The following is a 20,809-nucleotide window of genomic DNA, read 5'->3' as shown; positions in this document are numbered from 1 at the left end:
CTTCTATCAAAAACATGACTGATGCATTAAAACTTCAATAATAAATATATTTTATTTTGCTTGTTTTTTTTTAATTGTATTTCTGTTGTGTTTATTCTTCTGTGTATGAGAAAGTGCATTATACATACTAATAATATTAGCAAAATTAAATTAAATATGGGTCATATTTCCCACTTATTTATTTAACAAAATTAAATGCAGTACAAATTTCACTATGATACATAGAACTGTATTTTACAAAATATACCTTTTTATATACATTTAGCTTATAGCTTTATTTTATATATAAAGCTATATTTTATAGCTTTAATATAGCTTTTTATTTCAATAATAAAATAATAGGTCTACTTAAAATATTGTTTTCTATTTCTGTGAAATATGATGCAGACAATTCTTGACAAGTTTTACCATTTACAGGTTTCATTGGATGGTTAATCATGGTCCTGGTTATGAACTACTCAAGACCATTTCTTAAGTACCTTCTCCTTCATCTTCTCAATCTTCTTCACAGAGCTCCGTCTCTGGTGTCTTTCTTCTAGTCGAATGTGAAAGACAGGATCTACAACACGTCCAATCTGCTTTTCCTCCTGCTTCTCTGCCTCTTTCAGTTTACTCTCAGCACTCATGCTCTCCGTGTGATACATATGGTAGGTTTTCATCACCTGCGGTATCAGAGGTCAAAGGTCAAAATTTCAACAACAGCCAGCTGAGCTCTAGAGAGGAGCAGCAGCTGCTCAATCTGAGCCAAAACAAATTCATCTTCATACTTAACACAAATCCATTCTGTTGTCCTTCAAAGAAACAGCATTTTATATTCCTTTGTATTTATTTTAAAGCTAAAAAAAGCTTCTTTTTTTACCTTACTCAACTTCTTTCTTCAAACCCGGAGCCTTTTCAGATGAAACGCATATTATTGACTAAACTCCCGTGAATAAATCCAATCACCGGGAAGTGAATGAGAGACATAATGGAAATGTTGCTTCAGATGGCCTGAGTCATTGTTTTGTTTAGGTGGCTATTAGTCATATTCAGATGAATTTTATAACAAGCATTAGGATGCGACTCAGAGCTTATGAGCCTGTACTAACAAACTAATTATGCCCACAATGTCAAACTCTTCACAATGAGTGAGTGCTTAATCGACACTAAAAGCTTTTCACGTTGTAATTGATGTAGCATCGGCATGGCATGACTGAACACTGTATGCAGCTGATATTCCAGACTCTCCTTTGCTATAAATTTATACAAAGATGTCAGTTTCTAAAAAAGTAAACGGTGTAAAAGTTCAAATTGCGCAAATTGAAAATGCGAATGGAAAATACGGCCAATGGAAACAGGTCAATTTTGCAAAAACTCCCATTTATCGCAAAAATGTTTTTACGCTCGCATGAGGTGGTTTTTCAGGCAATTCGAAAAAGAAATATTTCGCAAAACTGCAATGGAAACCGTTTTTGCACATTTATAATGTCATCTGACGTAGATGTTTGGTATGTTTGGACAGAATACGAGACCGATTCGAGTGGCAGGCGCATATAACAGTGACGGGTCGAGTGGCAGGCGCATATATCTGTGACGGGTCGAGTGGCAGGCACATATAACGGTGACGGGTTGAGTGACTGGTCGAGTGGCAGCTGCCCCTGCCACGCAGAGATTTTACCCCTAATGCATTCGTGTTGCCAGATCTTGCTAGAAAAACGCAAATAAGCACAAATCCACTTAATAAACCGAAATCAACCTAAATGCTTTATGCTAAAAATGAGACCAAAATATCGCCACATGCAACAGCTCACTTTAATAACTTGATCGCTTTATGAGCCAAGCTTAAACAACAAACACAAAAACACGTATAATAAGTGGACATGCCAACACCGCAAGAGTGCACCCTGTGAAGCAATACATGCTAAAGCTTATTTAGGTGGCAAGTTTCTAAGTCTGATTGTAATGTTTTTGTGCCTTGTGCTCTGTAAGCCTTTTCCAAAGCCTAGTGCTAACGCTAAAGCGCTAAGCTCCGCTCATCAGCTTGCCTTCTCCTCAATCAAAGGTGACTGAGCACCAAGCTGATTACAAGGACCCATTCACGATTAGACCCCTGAACAGAGTCAGTCCAGGCCATAATCACGGTGGCAGTCACGCAGCATTATAATTCATGGTACAGTAAAGCCTCAAAGGGCCTCAAAAGAGAGCTTGACTATAAAACGTGGACCAAGCTAAATATTGTTCATAAATATGTACAGTCGGAGCAGCACAGTGCACTGCTGTCCACGGCAGTATAATTAGACACATGGCTAGAATGGCAGACCAAACCATGGGCCCCGCTCTCCACTTACTGGTCTGGAACTCTGTTTACATCTCTGCTGGTTTTAGAAGGAGCAATTTTAGAGTCACACCAGACCTGTTATTTTACTAACTGTGGCTGCATGGAGGGTTTCTCATGCAACGATCCCACAAGAGTGTTTCCCTCCCGTAGGCTAATTCAGGTCAAAAGGGATGATACACTTCTACAGTGATCAAAAGGAAGCAATGGCGTGTGGTGTAATTACCAGAACAAACGTACAGAAAATGAATAAATATGACAGCTTATAAATAAAAGAATCTTGGCTGAGGTTTAAAACCATCATTTCTAATTGAAACCCATTTAGTAATTTTGAAAGTAATAATTTTGGGCAATTTTGTTATAAAATGTTGGGTTCAGTGTTTTGTTGGTGAAAATTTTAGTTATATTCAGCAAAGATGTATTAAATTGATCAAAAGTGGGAGTAAAGACTTTGACATTGCTATCTCAAATGCTTTTCTGTTGAACTTTCCATGGTTTTGAAAATATCCCATGTACTTCACTGCAATGTAGAATAGAAACTGAAATGCTGACCAAATCAGCCAATCTGAACATATCTGATGATTTAAAATCAGCACTGAGGAACAAGATTATAGGCCAATGGCATTTTACCATGGGTGGAGCTAGTCACGCAACAAGTTAGAAATGGAAACCAATTGTAGGTCATAACGTTTTGCTTTGTGACATTTGTTGATAGTCACTCAGTGATATTTAAGACAAAAACTTAGAAGATTATCATTTATCATGGAAGAAGATATATAAAATATCACATAATTTACACTTCATCCCATTGTTTAGTTTCGACACATAGTATAAAGCAACAAAAGCAAAAAGAAATTTAAGGGAAAAACAGGTAACGTTGAGTGTTGCAAACAAATAAACACAGAGTCCTCAGTCTGCAGGTGGTTTTTAAGACCTGGAAATATATTAGCATCTTATTAAGACCGCAGGGAAAGCAAAGTACACATGAATCTTCCGAGCAATTGCAGTGGGCCTGACAGCTGTAATTAAAGTGTGGGAATTAACTATTGATTATTGGTATAAACATCATAATCCGCCCAGGTCAGGGATGTGGAAAGTATGTGTGAAGTATAGGCGGTTTTATGGGTCTTTTACCATAGTACACTCCTGGGTTTAGCCAGAAGCAATGCATAGCAAAAAAAAAAAACACTTTTCACTTACAAAACTTACAACACTTACCGTGTAGAGCTCGTTGAGGACTTTCATCAAATCCTCTTGCAGCTGAAAGGTGATTTCTTTACTCTGAAGAGAAAGAGATACAAAAAGGAGGCATTAGCTATCCGATCACATTAAACTCACTGACAAAATATTTGACAAAATAAAAAAGCTGCATGTTTGTGTGCAATTAAAATTTTAGTTTTGCAAGAAATTAATGGGCACATGCTCTTACACATAGTTGAACTGTTTGCTTCAACTTTTAGAAGCTTGCATGGATTACCTGCATGAGGCTGATCTTTCTGTCTCGCAGGCCACTCAAGACTCTCACTAACTCAATTATATCTCTACTAATCTGATTTCACGAGCCATTCCCAGCATCCCAGTGCTCAGGGGTGCTATGAGCAAATCCTTTTGCAACAGTTAAAGCAAGACCTCCAGTCAATCTTGAAAAATCAGAGGTCACTGTGTTCTTCAAACTGAATTATACTCACAATGTATGAGTGTGGAAGGAACTGGAGATGCTATCAGCATTTTAGTCTATGTGAGTTTATTTAGAAAACAATTTGATGGATGTTTTAGGGTGAATCTCATCAATCATACAGTTGTAGCCTAATCAAATTATTCAATTATTCAACCATTGCAAAACAGGTTTATTGGCCAAATTGACAGACTTTCAGCTGTTTGCAATGAAGAAAAAAAAGGAATTGAAATACCTCAACACAACAAATGTTTCAAGTGGTTTCACCAAATTCAACTGAAAATGCAACTTTTAATGACTTCTGCAGTCTCAAAATTATTCAAACCCCTGAATAGAATCCCTCACAACAGCACAAATCTGCAAAACAGGTGGTCTCAAACACACCTGATGCAACTAATCAAGGGCTTCATTTTGTCCTTTTTAGTCCTTTAGACTTAATTTAGTACTTCAAAAAGAGGGAAAAAAGTTTTTATTTTTTATTATATAAATGTTGAGTATGCGTCCATGCATCAATAGAAGGTTAATTTGGCTTTAACCATTTTCTTATGGCCATCTTTTTGCTTGTTGACCAACCAGTCAAAAGAGATGCTAATTATGGCTTATGGCCATCTTTTTGCTACCCAGCATAACATACGTAGATTATGAATTTCAAATCATTGTTAACCCACCAATCAAAAGAGATGCTACCCAAATATGTCGCATTTAAAATGAAATTTCCAACCCAAAGATCATTTGAAATGAAATTACCAAAATGAAAAAAAAGACAGGGAATACATAAAAATATGACATTATTTTAATGAAAATTACAGTTAAAATGATCAAAAGGGTAGTATATTTAAAAAAAAATTATAATAATATCTAGAATTTATAATATATTTTTAATATTTATAGTAATATTTATTAAGCATAAGTATAAAATATAAGTATAAAAATCTTATTAGATATTAAATGTGAAAATGTAAAATGCACAAACATTTAATTACAGAAATAATAATAGTATAATTATTGTATTTTTATTTTATATATTATATATATATTAACAAAACAAAAAAGAAATCAGGGGAAATATAATCTGGACATGTTCTTATGTGATATCAACTCATTCAGACATTTAATTTAACTCAGTTGTATGTTTAACGCAAGCATAACAGGTCACACGTGTCGCGTGGAGGGCAAGAGTCAAAATAATTTAGCCAAGATCTTCAAACACCCACACTGCTGTTCCACACTCAACCTCTCAAGAGCAAACACAAGAGCTAACAGCTGTGTGTGTACATGTGTGCACTTTAGCACACCCGCAGGATCTCAGAGGCACACAAGTCTGCACTAAATGCTAAGTTCATCATCCGTGACTCATCATACAGTACCGGCAGCATCCGGGCATGCAGATCCAAACAGGCCTAGAGAGATTATTCACGTGCCATGCCAAAGCTCTGCCTTCAATCAGGCTTCCTCTCAGGCTCATCTAACACCAGCAAATTCTGCCTTTTACATAACCGTTTCCAGCCGATGGTCAAACTGACACGCACAGTTACATGGAGAGCTGGGGTGGGCTCAGCCTATTTTGGGAGCAATCAAGCAGGTTGGCAATAGAGTAAAGGATTGTGGGAAAGCAGGGTTTTGTGCTATTTGAATTTAATTAAGAATGATATTCCTGAAAATGTCTAAAACTAAATGCGTCTGAAAAAGAAAAATCTAAATAAAATATTCAAAGAAACAATAAAATAAAATAGAAATGAAACTATAAAATAAATAGAAATAAAATAATAAAATAAAATATTCTTCATTTATAAGTCACTTTGGATAAAAAGGCATCAACGTAATTAAATGGCAGTTATTTCCAGTTTCAAAAATCCCAGGCCTAAGTCATGACCTTTACCTTGCGTGAGTCCTAGACTTTGGTATGTTTACATGACAATAATATACTAAAAATGGAAACGTTTTTCCTTTGAGTTTTTCCGCGTACAAACGACAAAGGTGTCAAAGGATCTCCTGTTCACACAGATCTGTGAAAACGTCTAAAAACGCTGTATTATTCATGCCAGGCCAGTAGTTGACGATGTCACTTTGTAAAAAAAAAAACACTACACAACTATAGACTGAACACATAATGCACATAATGCACGACATAACCGTTTTCACAAATTCACATTTTGTAGTTTACAATGAGACGATAACAGTACCGTTCTCTAAAACTTGCACTTTGAAATCCATTTTCAAAAGTTTGCGGTTTCAGGCCCCCAAAATGGTAAGTGTAAATGAACTTCCAAAACGCATAAAAAGTTAGCCGTTTTCGTTGAAACCGTTGTGAGTGTAAACAGCCCTTTAGGTGTTGGGCCTTTGCATATCAAGTGAGAACTGAAGTTGACTCATTGTAGCACTACTATCTGCTAAGTTGACTTTGTTAAGGACTCTATAAATAACCGTATCAAGCCTCTGGGTATAGAAGGTTACATCTTTCCATTAAAATTAATCTGGCTATTAAAAATGTACAACCTTGAAGGCACGAATATGAAAGCTGACAGCACCATGCGCAGGGCTCATGATGAAGCCAGTCATGTCAAAAATAGTGAGGAGCCATTCACTTTATGGCAGTAGGCAACATATTGCGTGGCAATAAAGGTACTAAATCAAGTGTTGACAGCCATTTAGCATGCATGGCGGTTGTAGACAGCTTTACTACATTGCAAATTATGATCAGGGCACTTACTTACAGTGGAATTTTTTACTTCAAGACTATGTTAGCAGTGGCATTGAACCTACTGTTGAAAAGGGTACGCAATTAGTAAAGAAGAATTTTAGATAAAACAAAAAACTACGATTTATCAACTACTGTAATGTATTGATAGAAAAACAAATGACATCTTTAAAAAGAACAAACATCTCCTCTGAGTGCATCAGGAAAGACTAGGTTTCAAAAATAAACCTTGGATTTCATAAATAACCTAAGAGTTTTAAAAAAGCATATTTTATATATGTTGTATAAATAATGAAAACAAAATACATGTGACAAATACATCTACCCTACCATGATGGAATTCCTCATTGTACATGCATACTCGGAAAAGAACGTGCGCTCCAGTGATGCCATATGTGGTTGAATGCATGACTGTTGCATAACTACAATACTGTACACAGATCCTTTAACACTCTCTTTTGCATTTAAATGGAAAGAGTTTCTAGTATTTCTTATTTTCACTGTTAACTTATCAACTGGCTTTTCTAACATTTAGCTTACACTACTGTTTACACTAAGTTTCAGTATGATTTCTTTAATGCTTTTGAAAAAAGTATCTTATGCTCAACAAGGCTGCATTTATTTAACCAAAAATTGTTTTGTTTTCTATTTTAATATCTTTTAAACTGTAATTTATTCCTGTGATAGCAAAGCTGAATTTTCAGCATCATTACTCCAGTCTTCAGTGTCTCATGATCCTTCAGAAATCATTTTATTATGCTGATTGGGTGCTCACAAAACATCTTAGGTTATTATCAATGCAGAAAACAGTTATTGTTGAAAAAGGCTTACATTTCTCATCAAGAAACAATGATGCATTTCTCTAGGACAAAGTTCAACATAACAGCATTTATTTGAAATATAATATTTTGTAAAATTATAAATGTCTTTACTGATAAATTGAATGCATTCAATTAATTGAATAAAAGTAACTATTTCTTAAAAAAAAAAATTTTTACTGACGCCAAACATTTGAAAGGAAGTATAATGTCACCAAAAAAAATTGCCGTTTTTTTCTAACACTATAGCCTGACAAAAAAATGCTAAATAATAAATAAATAAAAAAATTAGTGCTGGGCAACGATTTATCACATCCAAAATAAAAGTTTGTGTATACATATATATGTGTGTGTACTGTGTATAATTATTTTGAAGATGTAAATGCACACACATGCATGTATACATTTAAGAAAAATGTGTTATGTATAAAATAATTTATATTTATATATAATATAAATTATGTATAAATATATATACAACATGCATATGTGTGTATTTATATATACAAAAAATGTAATTGTTAGTCTAAAGATTACATGACGGCAATTGTAATTAAATATAAAAACATGGGAAATGAGCATGCATAATAAAAATATAACAATCCTGGATAATATATTGGAGAGAAAAAAAAATTCAAATCTTGCGAGACCGTCTGGAGGTCTGCCTCTCTGTTGCAGCTGTGCCTCTGAGGGTTGAGGGGACAGCAGGGGCTTTGCTGTCCTGTATGTGTGGCTCATTACTGAAACCATGTTGTGATCAAAGGAAGCGGGGTGCACTGATTACAGGGAAGAGCAGTTTCAACACCATGGGTGAATGACTGCCCCAACATCCAGCGCCCTTGAGGAAAACAACACACTGCCCTCTCTCTTCTGCCACTTTTGTGTCACACAGACAGCAGAGAGCAAGATAAGAGAGAATGTGTGTAATAACAGGTTGTTTTGTTATATAACTAGTCACTTAAGGCCTACAGACACATCGGCTATGTTTTGAGGTTCCTTCTATCTGAAGTTTCTGTCATGACTCATGAGGTCTTCTCCAACGTACTTGAATATAAGGTACTTGTTCTAATAAAAACAGCTGTGAGGAGCACAAAGAACACCTGGTTTTTATGTCATAATAGAGTACTACACCTTACAGTAATGGGCAGTTTCCCCTTGTGTCAGCATGCAACAAAAGATCTGCATCAGACCAATATGGCATCATTTTAAAGGAATGACTCAACCAAAAATGAAAAATCAGCAATTATCTATTCACCCTTGTGTGCGTTTCAAACCCTTTTAACTTACCTTCTTTTGTGGAGCACAAAAGGCTAAGTTTTGAAGAATGTTCTGGTCACTTTTTCTAGACTAGGGTTGTCAAATAAAATAAAGTGAACCACAAACAACTGGAGACCTTTCCAGTTGTTTGCCATTTACTTTTTTGTAATTTTTTTCAATTTGACAACCCTAGTCTGGAAAAAGTGACCAGCATATACTGGTCCTTTGAAAATTACGGGCTTTCGCACCGGGTAGTTCTAGCAACACAATTATAGGAACTAGCATTCGCACCACCAGTAGAAACTCTGAAGTGACGTAAGCCGTGCTTGTTGTTGTGACTTTTATTTTGACAGCAAGGCGGACATTTATTTTGATGCCACTGAGAATGCCAGAGACCAAGCAGACAGTGCTTGCATTTTCAGTCTGTTTCAATCTGTTTAACAGTCCTGTCTAAAAAGTAAATAGATAGAACTGTTATACAAAGAAACTAGACAGTATATGAAAAAAGTATTAGCGTTTGCCATGTGGTTGATGTCCAATGTCGCTAGCTGAGCAAAAATACATAATCATGTTTCGCTTGGTCCCCTCAAAGTTGCGTTGAATTTTATCCTTAGTGTAAAGGTTTCTCCTTAGTGTAATCTGTGTGTGAGGCTATAATCTTTTGTGTACACTGCTTTTTAAAAAATGGCGGGTGGTGGTGTCTCGCATGCGTTCGGCCATCAGCGTACACTTACGTACTTATAGGTAGTTCCTATAGTGTTTAGACCCTACTCTGAAGTAGGAGCTAATTTAGTTCCTCCAAAAAGAGTTCCTAGAACTAAAATCATTCCCAGTTCCTGCGGTGCGAACATTCCAAAAAGTAGGTACATTGGAATTTAGTTCTAGGAACTATAAAAAGGTTCCTCAGGTGCAAAAGCCCTTATATTTGTGAAAAAATGAGTGGGCTTGAGTCATTTAAACCACTTATGATCCTTCTATAGTGCTTTTTTGAGCTGTTCTGAACTTCACAGCCTCAGTTCTCATTCACTTATTATATTTTAATAGAGTGGCCAAAATACCTCACAAAACTTCATAATTTGCGTTCAATGGAAGAAAGAAACTCATACTGGTTAGGAACAACATAAGGATGGGTAAATAATGACAGAATATAATTTTTTGGGGGGTGAATTCTCTCTTTAACCATCTCAAAGCCAGTCAGATCTGCTGGTCAAGCCCTCTGAATAACCCCTGTTTCAGACCAAACTTATACCTCCCACATTCCGGCCTTGTAATTTGCTGTTGTGGTCGTCTCATATGACTCGCATGCATGGAAGCACATAATCTGTTTGGGAGTTGTCCCCCTTCTGTGGCCTGCGCTGGAGGGACCGCCACGTCGTCTTGGTCATGGTGCCGCAGAGATCAAACGACAGGCAGGAGGCCATGATTAGAGCTCGGTCTTTTGGAACTTCTCAGAACAGAACCGCAGCCCAGAACCAGAGGTCCCGTATGGCCGGACTCGCATCGTAAATCTGACAAGCGAATACAGGCACACAAACAATCCCCTACTACACAAAACACCACATGCCCCACATCTGAGATAAGCAAGAACTAACTGCCCACAGGTACACTTTAAAAGTCTTTTAAATCCGCTTTACACCGCAAAAGCAGCACATAGATCGCACGAGAAGAAATTACGATTCACAATAAGGGTTTGCATAGTATTATAATGCAGTAGCTGAAGTAGTCCAAAAGTATTTATACAGCAATGACAATCGCAGGAAACTACGCATCAAACGCATTGACTAAACGTTACCATTTGAGCTCATTCTACATCAAGCTGATAGAAACCAAGACGTGCGCTGATTGTCATACAGACAAAATGTCATGTAGTATTTCACTTATTAAAGGGATAGTTCAACCAGAAATGGATATTCTTTTATCTTATATTCACCTGATGTCGTTCCAAACCTCTATGACTTACTTTCTTGTGTGGAGGATATGTTGAAAATAAAAATATTTAAATATTATATAAAATATAGTTTTGGATTGTGAAGGTCCATGGGATCCAAAACAACACTAAACCCCATTTGTATTTCATTGCATGGACGATAACAGTTGAAACATTTTTATAATACTTTTTGGTAACACTTTATTTTACAGTGTCCTTGTTAGATATGTTACATGTTCTTACCATAGTAATAACAGTAAATTATGCGTAATTACATGCAACTAACCCTCATCAAAACCCTAATCCTACCCTAACCCTATAGTAAGTACATGTTGTTGATTAATATTACTCAGTACTTATAAATATATAATTTCACTGTAACCTTTTTATATACTTTCTTCTGTGTAACGCAAAATAATATATTTATAAAAATCTAAGTAAAGAAGTAAAATCTAAAGTTAATCATACAAATTTAGAACAAGGTGAGTAAAAGAATCACAGAACTATCCCTTTAAGAAAGTTTAAATATGCTGTAAAGTTGCTTTTAGTGTCCAAAAATATACCAGGAATGCTTGAAATATAAAAATTCAAAGGAATAAAAATAGCTTTTGGAAAAGAATAACAATACAAAAAGGAAAGAGGACTGACAGTAAAACAATAGACAAAGGAAAAAAGAAAGTAAGCTAAAAATAACTGCACATCTTATGGCGTAAATGTGAAATAGTGTTTTGATTAATAGCTGGTTGTTTTTCTCCAGAATGGCCGATAATCATTGTAGGGTATGGACCAATCAGACACATACTAATTATTCATTATATACAAAGGTTTATGAAACTCCTCACACAGCCCAAATGAACAAACACAAGGGCAGAAACAGTGTAGGTTACAGGGCATGATAAGGAGATTTTACGACCTCCGAGGAATGTGGCCACATACTCAAGAGAGAGACTATGAAACAGAAACCTCTTTAAAACAGACTTTGCTGCATTAATCATAGACTAACTGATCTATAAATGAACATGCATAAAACTGTGAAAGAAACAGTGTAAATGGTTTACTGTCTCATGTACTATTAGGTATATATTATGGTATGTATCCTGGTATACAACCAACTAACGATCAATGTAACCTCACCTGTATCATGCCTCATACCTAATTAATCCTCATTTAATGACTCACACTTTGATGTACATCACCTCCTTCTAGAATGCAATGTGGATGTGTTATAGCTATCTGAACATTAATGAAGGTATAATCATGCTAGGGACAAAGATCCGTAAATCAACTAAGAGCCACTTTCCCTCTCAGACATATCACCTTTCTGATTGGTCGAGTTCAAACCTTAGGGGAGGATCTTTTCCAGGCCTTATTAGAGACAGTCCACATGTGACCTCCCTCTCTTAGTTCTTTCATCCAGCCGCAACACTGTTCTGGTGATTCTGGGGAACCCCCTCCCCCTCCACGGCGGCCCCAGGGCCCAGCAGGCCTCAATCCAACCAGATATGGGCTCAGGCAGGAGAGAGATGACTCTCTCACAAAGAACCAAGGACAATCTCAAGAGTTTTGGAACAAAGACTCCAACCAACAACGACTCCAATCACCCATCCTTCCGACTTCCTCACTTCTCCTGGGTGCTCGGCGTGGCCTCAACAGAGTCCCAGGCCTTGACCAAACCAGGCATGCGTTCCAGGCATGCGAGAAAGAGAACGCTCAACCAACTTCCACTTGACACTGCCGGAACCATCAACGACTTCAATTTTCAACAACTTCAAGAATTGTTCCCATTACAAATGCAAGTATTCAATTCAATGAAATGTGAAAATGAAATTCTGATGGTTCTTCTCATAGACCCTCTTCCGGTTTCCAATTTCATCCAATCACTAACCTATTTATGTATTCATGTGTGTATGTTGTTTAGTTTATTTATATTCATATAAGTATCTATATTTAGTTAATAAAACTTGTACATAATATGTATTTGGTTCTGTTTTGTTTGCAATACAAGTCACTTTACGATCACGGTTTTTGCTACTGGCTCAAAGTACTGTACAGGCGAAGAAATAATTATTCTTCGGTGGCAATGGAAGATACCCTTTTCTTAGAATAAATTAATAATCAAAAGAGTTTGTTGGAAGAACTGATTAATTGATTGTAATATTAATTCAGCCACATCAAGTTAATCCAATTAACTGACCCAAATATTTATAATTAATAATAACAAGATATTATTGATTATTAATATTTCCAGAAAGCTGAGTTACTTACATCATTTTTTCATGTGAATTTTTTTTTTTTTGTGCACACAGGCATTATGTTGATCACCACTGAAAATATATATTTTTGTAAACAGTACTATAACACTTTTACAATGGATATAAACATGGAAAAAGTAAAAAGAATTAAGTGACAAGTGAAAAGTTTGTCAAATATCTACTTAGCATTTCTTGCTAACATTCCTTAAAAATATATACTGTATATATATTTAGCATTTAGCAGAGCTGAATAACTTCTAATTGATCATGAATTCATACAAATTATAAACAGCATCAGAGTTGGACATGAATCCCCCCCCCCCCCCCCCCCCAGAATTCTTTGACAAATAGAAAGTTTAGTGTGCCAGCAATTTTCTGAAACACAAATATTTTCTAACATTATAAATGTCTTTGCTGTCACTTTAGATCAATTTAATGTGTCCTCACTAAATAAAAATATGATTTTTCTTTTTTATAAATAAAAAAATCTTACTGACCCCTACTGAACAGTAGGGTATCTTCTGCTTGATTTTCAATATAGAGATTATGGCTGCCAACTTGAATATTTGCAATGAATTTTCCTAAAATGCTTTATTTTCCGCCATGTTTTCCACCATGTTTTCAGGAGTCAACAAGTTATTTTGAGACTTTAAAGAACATTTAGAGACTGGAGGTCTTTGAAATGTAATCAAAAACACTGACCTTTTTCATAAGACGTGTGGAGTCTTCACTAATCTGCATGAAGCGCATAATGACGTTGTTCAGATAAATGTCGCTCAACGTCGCATGGTCTTTGCTCTCCCGTCGGACCTGGTTCAGCAACAGGTACCAGCAGTTCACCGGAGACAAGAGATTCTGGTCTTTCCTGCATGTGAGAGAAAAGCAGAGAAATAGACATTGATCAAACATAATGAAAGGCTTCTGTCTGCGAGCTGTCAGGAGGACCATCTGTGCACTTAACTCATGAACTGGATGAAACCACAGACAGATCCATCTTCCCAGCACCCATCAGGATCCTTTAAGAGCCATTCACGTGGATCACACACACATTAACATCCCTCTCATCTCTTCCCTTGATAATACATGGCCTATTTAAGCATTCACGATGTGGATACTTTGTAACATGGATGCAGAGCAACAGAACCGTGAGTTGGACCTAAAAGTAATGTGGAACATCATGTGCTTCTGGGACATATGGGAGATTCAGAAACTTTCTGGGTCAGAACTCTCTCCAGATTATTAAGTACCTGCAATATGAACACAGTTTCTAGTATTTCATTATATATTTTCTTGTTCATTCGCATAGGGACAGCACAAAAAAATCAGATATGACAGAAAGGGTTTATTTTGTGATAATGACTGAATGACAATACTTTGTTCCACTTTATTACCCAGCTACTTTATAAATAAATACACCACTGATGAAATACAAAAGTTCAGGGTCAGTAAGTTTTAAATAAATTAATACTTTTATTCAGCAAGGACGCATAAAATTGAACAAAAGTGATGAAAGATAAATGAAACAAAATATTAATGTTTCTAGAGCACCAAATCAGCATATTAGAATGATTTCTGAAGGATCATGTGACACTGAAAACTGGAGTAATGATGCTGAAAATTCAGCTTTGCCATCACAGGAAAAAAAGAACATTTTAAATATACTATAATAGACAAGTTATTTTTAATATTAATAATATTTTACAATAATAATGTTTTTACTGTATGTTGATTTTTTTTAAATGTGGACTGAATAAGCATTAGAGAGACTTCTTTCAAAACATTTTAAAAATTCTTACCAACCCCAGACCTTTAAACATTAGTTTATTTGAGCACAAAATATTGATTTGTTCTTTACTATTTTATTATTTTATTATCTTAGTTTCAAAATCAGCTTAAAGCTTTATTATTTATCAGCGATCAAAGTTTCATGTTTTCTGCTGTTTTTAATTTTCCTTTTAAATTCATCTATAGCTATTTGTGTCTCTAGCAGTTCCTTGTTCTTCCAGAAGAATCAAGAAACAAAATAATATTTACAGACTAACAGTACTAACAATCTAATAACTAACAATCTTACAGACTAAAACAAACTTCTAACCCCCTAAATATTAGCAATACTAATAGCAATGCTTGTTATATCAAGTAAAAAAAAAAGCAGAAGAAAATGTTGCATTTGAGGAGGAGGTGACATTGGCAGCTGATAGACATTCGGAAGTAAGCAAGGAAGTATTTTTCAGCTCCATTTCCCTTCATAACCCTCCCTACAAAACAGGCAATGCATTTCACTGCAGGTGAAGGAAATATGTATCCGCACCGATACATCTAGTTTTTAACCTTAACAGTGTTCTTCAAAAACAGGAAACAAACTAAGTCCATAAAGATGATGGACATTCCTTAGAGTAACTGATTTGTTTAGACAGCCAGGGTTGGAGGATGTCATCTATGTGAGACTGGATCAAATGGATAATCTAATTGAGCTAAAAGCCTAAAGATGCATGGTCACAATAGGAACAGAATTATGAGAGGCTGTGCGCTTTCTGTCAGTCTGCAATTACTGTAAATCCTTTCACAAGTCCGTCTCAGCCTTTAAAGCACACACTCAGGATTGTGTGTGCTGTGTGTAAAGAGTCATACAGTACACAGACTATATGTACTATATGAGACGTCAGAGTCAAGCTGGGTTGTCAGAAAGCTGAAAGTGCACGCGTTTCGGATTCATAAAGTAGCAAAAACATAGCTTCTGCTTCTTGACCACTGAAATGCATGAATAAAAAAGGCAACAATATTAAACTCATAAGGCTAATACATTCCTGGCAGGCATGAGTAGACGATATGAGAGAACTTGGTCTACCTCACAAACCCTAATAATGTAATATTAAGCTAATAACTTTAAATTTAATAATGGAAAATGGTTGAAGTTTCAGGGCTGACAAAGAATCATAATAAAAAGCCTTTCAAATATACATTAATGATTATGAATGTGTTGGGGGAAAAAACTAAAGGAAACTGTCTGAACATTTTAATGATTTATTAATATGCTAGTGTTTTCCGAGTCAATGTTGAAGGCAAATATGTTAACGCTGACTCTTATCTCTGCAGCATGGATCCATCTATAGAGAGAAATGCATGCAGTAATTTAGCACAAACATTGAATATGCGCACCTAATAATAGCACGTAAGTTAACTGAGCGAGTGATCATGTAAAGTGGCTAATGTTAAGGTACTTTTTTCAAATGATAAGCCATGTTTGATGTCAATGAATGGAAAGTGACGTTTGCATTTAATGCCTATATAATTACCACATGGACCAGCGGTATTAAACTGTTCATTGGACTGATTCCGGTGGGGGTTGTTTTTTTTAAAAAATCGGTATTTTGAAGAATCTTCACAATTTTCCATACAACAACGGTTCACACTGAACAATTTTGTTATTGTTAACTAATTTTAAATAAAATATAGAACAATAAATATTTTATATCTGCTTAAATTTGAAATAAAGCAGAAATAAAATAAAATGTAAATATTAGATTAAAAAAATACTTTTAAAAAAAGGTTTCGAAAATCTGAAAATTTGCCTAGGCAAATAACTGAAATAAAATAAGTTCAAATACTAAATTTCTTTATTTATTTTAGTTTTAGTAAAATCAAGGTGTATAAAATACCACAAAATAGAAATAGAACATAAAATTACTAAAACATGTTATTTCAAAACATTAATAAATACAATAACAGTAAATAAATAATTCTTAAATAACACTGACCACATCTGTCAAGCTCCAAAATAAAAAAAGTAGCATAAAAGTAGCATAAATTAAAATAAAAGGGTTTAAACAAAATATGAGTGAGTAAATAAGGACAGATTTTTAAATTTTTATTCCCGTTTTTTTTTTTATTACATTTTTACAACAAAATTTAGGGAATTATATAATAATGAATGATGAAATCAATGTCTCCAATGTCTGTTTAGACAACAATGAAGATATGAAGATCTAGAGAAGTCAAAACTGGCTCTGAAAAGCCATTATACATCCCGTAACATTTTCTAAAGAAAGCGATACCAATGTGCCAGTTCCCAGATGTAAGCAAGTATATATAACAACATTGGTGGCAATTACCCAAATGTATTACACTAAAATGAAAGTGACCCGAAGCTGATATCACAATAACCCAACAGATCATCACCAGTGGCATAAATACACCACAACTCCAAGCGACCCAGTAACTACATCAACACAGTAGCCAGAGGAACTTCATTCTGTGCTGGTTTAAACATCCTGCAGATCGTAAACATTATATTGACAGCTCATCGATTGCGAAATGCCAAAGCAAACTAGAGCGCTTCACTGGAGGGTTTGGAAGCCAACAGCAAGGTCATCAAAATGAATGTGAGTGAAGGTGCAATCACGCAGACAACTAAAACCCGAACAAACTTACTGGGGCATAGCATTTCATCATAATACTTTATATGAAGTGCATTCCATTTCATTTTAGGCGTGCAACCAAAATGAAAACGGTTCAGACCTACTGTACCCTAAAAAAAACACTTACACTCAGTTTCCTACAGGAAATGTGTCCTTGTGGAAAGTCTATCTGGCTAAAAGTCATCTGCAAAATGACAAGTAATCAAAAGGAAATCTGGAGTCCAAATCTGGCAGCTGGATGAGGAATATAATTAAATAATTCCCATCCTGAGTCCTGCACCCCTCCTTGGGCAAACTGTATGCGATGCCTGTTAGCTCAACAAACACGTGCACTAAACTAAGCACCAGTCGATTAGTCGCCACGACGACAGTGTCATCTGGGAGACGTTTAATCATACAGCTCACAAATACCCTGCCTTGTAAATGTGCACAAGTGAGGACAGAACCTGGAGTGGTAAGGACATCAATAACTAGAGGGTGTGAAAGTCGAAATATAGGCTACAACTGTTAAATTACAGGAATTGACATATAAACTGAAATCAAACATTTTTTTCCATTCAATATTTACTGGGAATTCACGAAAATATTTAATTATTGAAACACACTATTGTTTAAAAGTTTGGCGTCGGTAATGTTTTTAATGTTTTTGAAAGAAGTCTCTTATGTTCATGTTCAACAAGGCAGCATTTATTTGATCAAATACAGTAAAACAGTAATAAAATGTTTTCCATTTTAATTTATTTTAAAATGCAATTTATTTTTGTAATGGCAAAGCTGGATTTTCAGCCATTAGGAATCAATCTAATATGCTGATTTAGTGTAACATTTATATTACCAATATAAATGTTGTGCAGCTTAATATTTTTGTGGAAACTGATTTTTTTTTTTTCAGGATTCTTTGATGAATAGAAAGTTCAAACAGAATGTATATGAAATAGAATTTTTTGTAACAATGAAAAAGCCTTTAAGTTTGATTACATTTAATGCATCCTTGCAGAATAAATGTTAAATGTTAAATGTGCATAATGTATTGTCAAGGCTGCTAGTAGATTAAAAATGACACAAGAGAGCTACTGTTTGTGTTGGTCAAGCAGGAATGCTTATCGGCCAGTACGATATTCTCTAAAACGGCCGATTTATCGCCTTAGTACTTTTAATTTGTAGCGAAGTTAGATCCTGTGGTCAACTCTATGCGATTACTTTTTTATCTACCCACAATCCTCTACAGAAGTCATAAATCAAAATTTCCATACAAAAAAAAAAGACTCTAAAATGGAAACTTTCGGTTAGGAACTAACCAAATCCATACATACACTAGCTATGCGTGGTAATGTGACCACATCTCTCTGGTATTTAACTTTCAGGCCCGATCCATCGCCATCGCTCTGAGAGTCACCTGAGATGTTCCTAGTGATGTTGAGAAGATTGATTCTGTGACTACAATAAACAAGGTACAGTAAACTGTTTCTAGACAAACAGTCAGTTAATCTTTCCTCTCACTGGTTTTGCAGAATTCTGCTGACTGCATATATCAGGCCAACTTCAACAAAAGGGTAAAACACACCCTCTACTTTGGCTCAGCTGGCCTCATCTAGACGCCATCGGTCAGACATCGGGCCAGACCTCTGGACTACGGAACAAAATACAAACACAGCGGCAATGGTGTGGACCTCTTTGCTGAAGTCCTGTGGTTACAGAAGAGTCCAAATTTAGCTGAAAGACCTGTTAAAACGACTCGAAATGCTTTTAAAATGAACAACTCTGGGATGCACGGATATACCAGTTAATAAAGCTCATCGTGATTTCATTCAACAAACACATCTGAGGTAAACTGGCTTTAGAAATGGCTCCCCAACCTTACATCAGGACTTTATAGTTTTTTTTAATCTTTTTTTTAATCAAAAATGCAGACCTTCACCAATAACCTCACACTGCAATCTGTTCCCTTCTTTACTTCTGCATCTGTTAATACTCTGTCGGGTATTTAAAAACAGGCAAGTTTGGCATCTTGTGATTCAGAATATGGTAGAGAGTTGTGTCAAGTATCTTATGCTTCTCTCAAACCAACAGACCACATAAACCACAAGTGCCACGACGAGATTCTCCATTGCCTCCAGTTGTGCACACAGCTGCTGGACTCATTTAGGGCTATTAAACCAGCATTTGGTCTATTTACAGAAATGAAAAGCAAACACACTCAATATTTTGATTTGCACCAGTGGTTTCTGTACCAACATTATGTTGATATAGACTGTATTTTTCAGCCAGTGACTGAACTGGCATAATGAGACCAAGATCACGGTTTGACTTTGTTCCTGTCAATATTTCATAATGTCTCAATACTGCACTACACTGAGAATAAATCCGCAGGAAAAGATATGTTACAAGGAATACTAATGATTAAGAAATAAAGACTTGTTATAGGCTCATTGAAAGATGTATATATTTGACTAAATATGTTGATGTGAAATCTACAATATCAAGGAGCCTGTAATGATTATTTCATAATTATCAAATTAATTGTACGTCGCAATGTTGTTTTTGACCCATGTAACAGTGCTTTAAGACTTTCAGGTAGGTCTAACAGTAATATTCAGTTAGGAAATATACAGAAATTTAGAAAAGCTACAAAAAGTTCTTCAGTCAAGAGCAGTGAGTGTTTATCTCTTTATCTTCTGTTGCCTTGATCACATATTGCTTTTATTATTCTCTAATATGTTTTGTTTGTATATATATATATATATATATATATATATATATATATATATATACACAAACACACACACACATACATATACATATGTATTCTCTAATATGTTTTGTTTGTATGTATATATAATATACATATGTATATATATATAATTGAAATAAGTATAAAACATCATTTAGGGATCCATTTCAGGTGGGAAAGGAAGAGTCATCAATCTCAGTTCCTTGAAGTGGCATTTATTAATAGAAAATAAAAGATAAGCAGGATTACTTCCCTTTTTCACTTTATGCGAGTAAGTGACACTGTCATTTGCATCATTTGAAAAAAGTTCATATGGCACATAGCACACATAGCAGTCCAACAGAAGTCAAAATGTTCAAAACATTTTAGACAATAATAATAATAAGGTCAGTGGTTAAAGATCTGGGACAAAAGCAAAAGTTTCTAGATTCAAATCACAAAGTCGTCGCCAGTAATACAACACACTCACTTATATTGCTGGTGGTCCTTGGTGCTCCTGGTCTTGGCCATGAAGCGTTCGGCGAGCTTCTCCAGGTTGCGCGAGTACTCCATCTCGATCTCGGACTTCTTGCGGAAGAAGTCCTGGAGGTCCTGAAGGAGCTGGACCCTCATGTCTGTCTGCTGCTCCAGACATTTCTGCTGTTCCACCAGTTGGGCTCGAATCTCTGAACAAACACAACCAAACATTGTTTGTTGTAAGAGTCTCTCAACAGAAATGA

At 35.5% G+C, this 20,809-nt stretch overlaps 1 protein-coding gene across 7 annotated transcripts in view; it reads right to left on the bottom strand.

The window, feature by feature from the left end:
* Positions 1-20,809, bottom strand: part of srgap1a (SLIT-ROBO Rho GTPase activating protein 1a) — a 115,086-nt gene that overhangs the window by 54,375 nt on the left and 39,902 nt on the right. For all 7 annotated transcript variants that reach the window (XM_077193559.1, XM_077193555.1, XM_077193560.1 and 4 more), the window contains exons 2-5: positions 20,560-20,755; positions 13,644-13,806; positions 3,533-3,595; positions 480-662 (exon numbers count right to left, since the gene is read on the bottom strand). In XM_077193559.1, coding sequence (XP_077049674.1) covers positions 480-662; positions 3,533-3,595; positions 13,644-13,806; positions 20,560-20,755 — 605 coding nt within the window. The remainder of the gene's footprint in view (positions 1-479; positions 663-3,532; positions 3,596-13,643; positions 13,807-20,559; positions 20,756-20,809) is intronic.

This window comes from Siphateles boraxobius, unplaced genomic scaffold (genome assembly GCF_051911475.1).
Source record: "Siphateles boraxobius isolate OS27281-9 unplaced genomic scaffold, OSU_SipBor_1 31, whole genome shotgun sequence".
Classification (NCBI taxonomy): Eukaryota; Metazoa; Chordata; class Actinopteri; order Cypriniformes; family Leuciscidae; genus Siphateles; species Siphateles boraxobius.
This window is presented reverse-complemented; position numbering and strand designations above follow the sequence as displayed.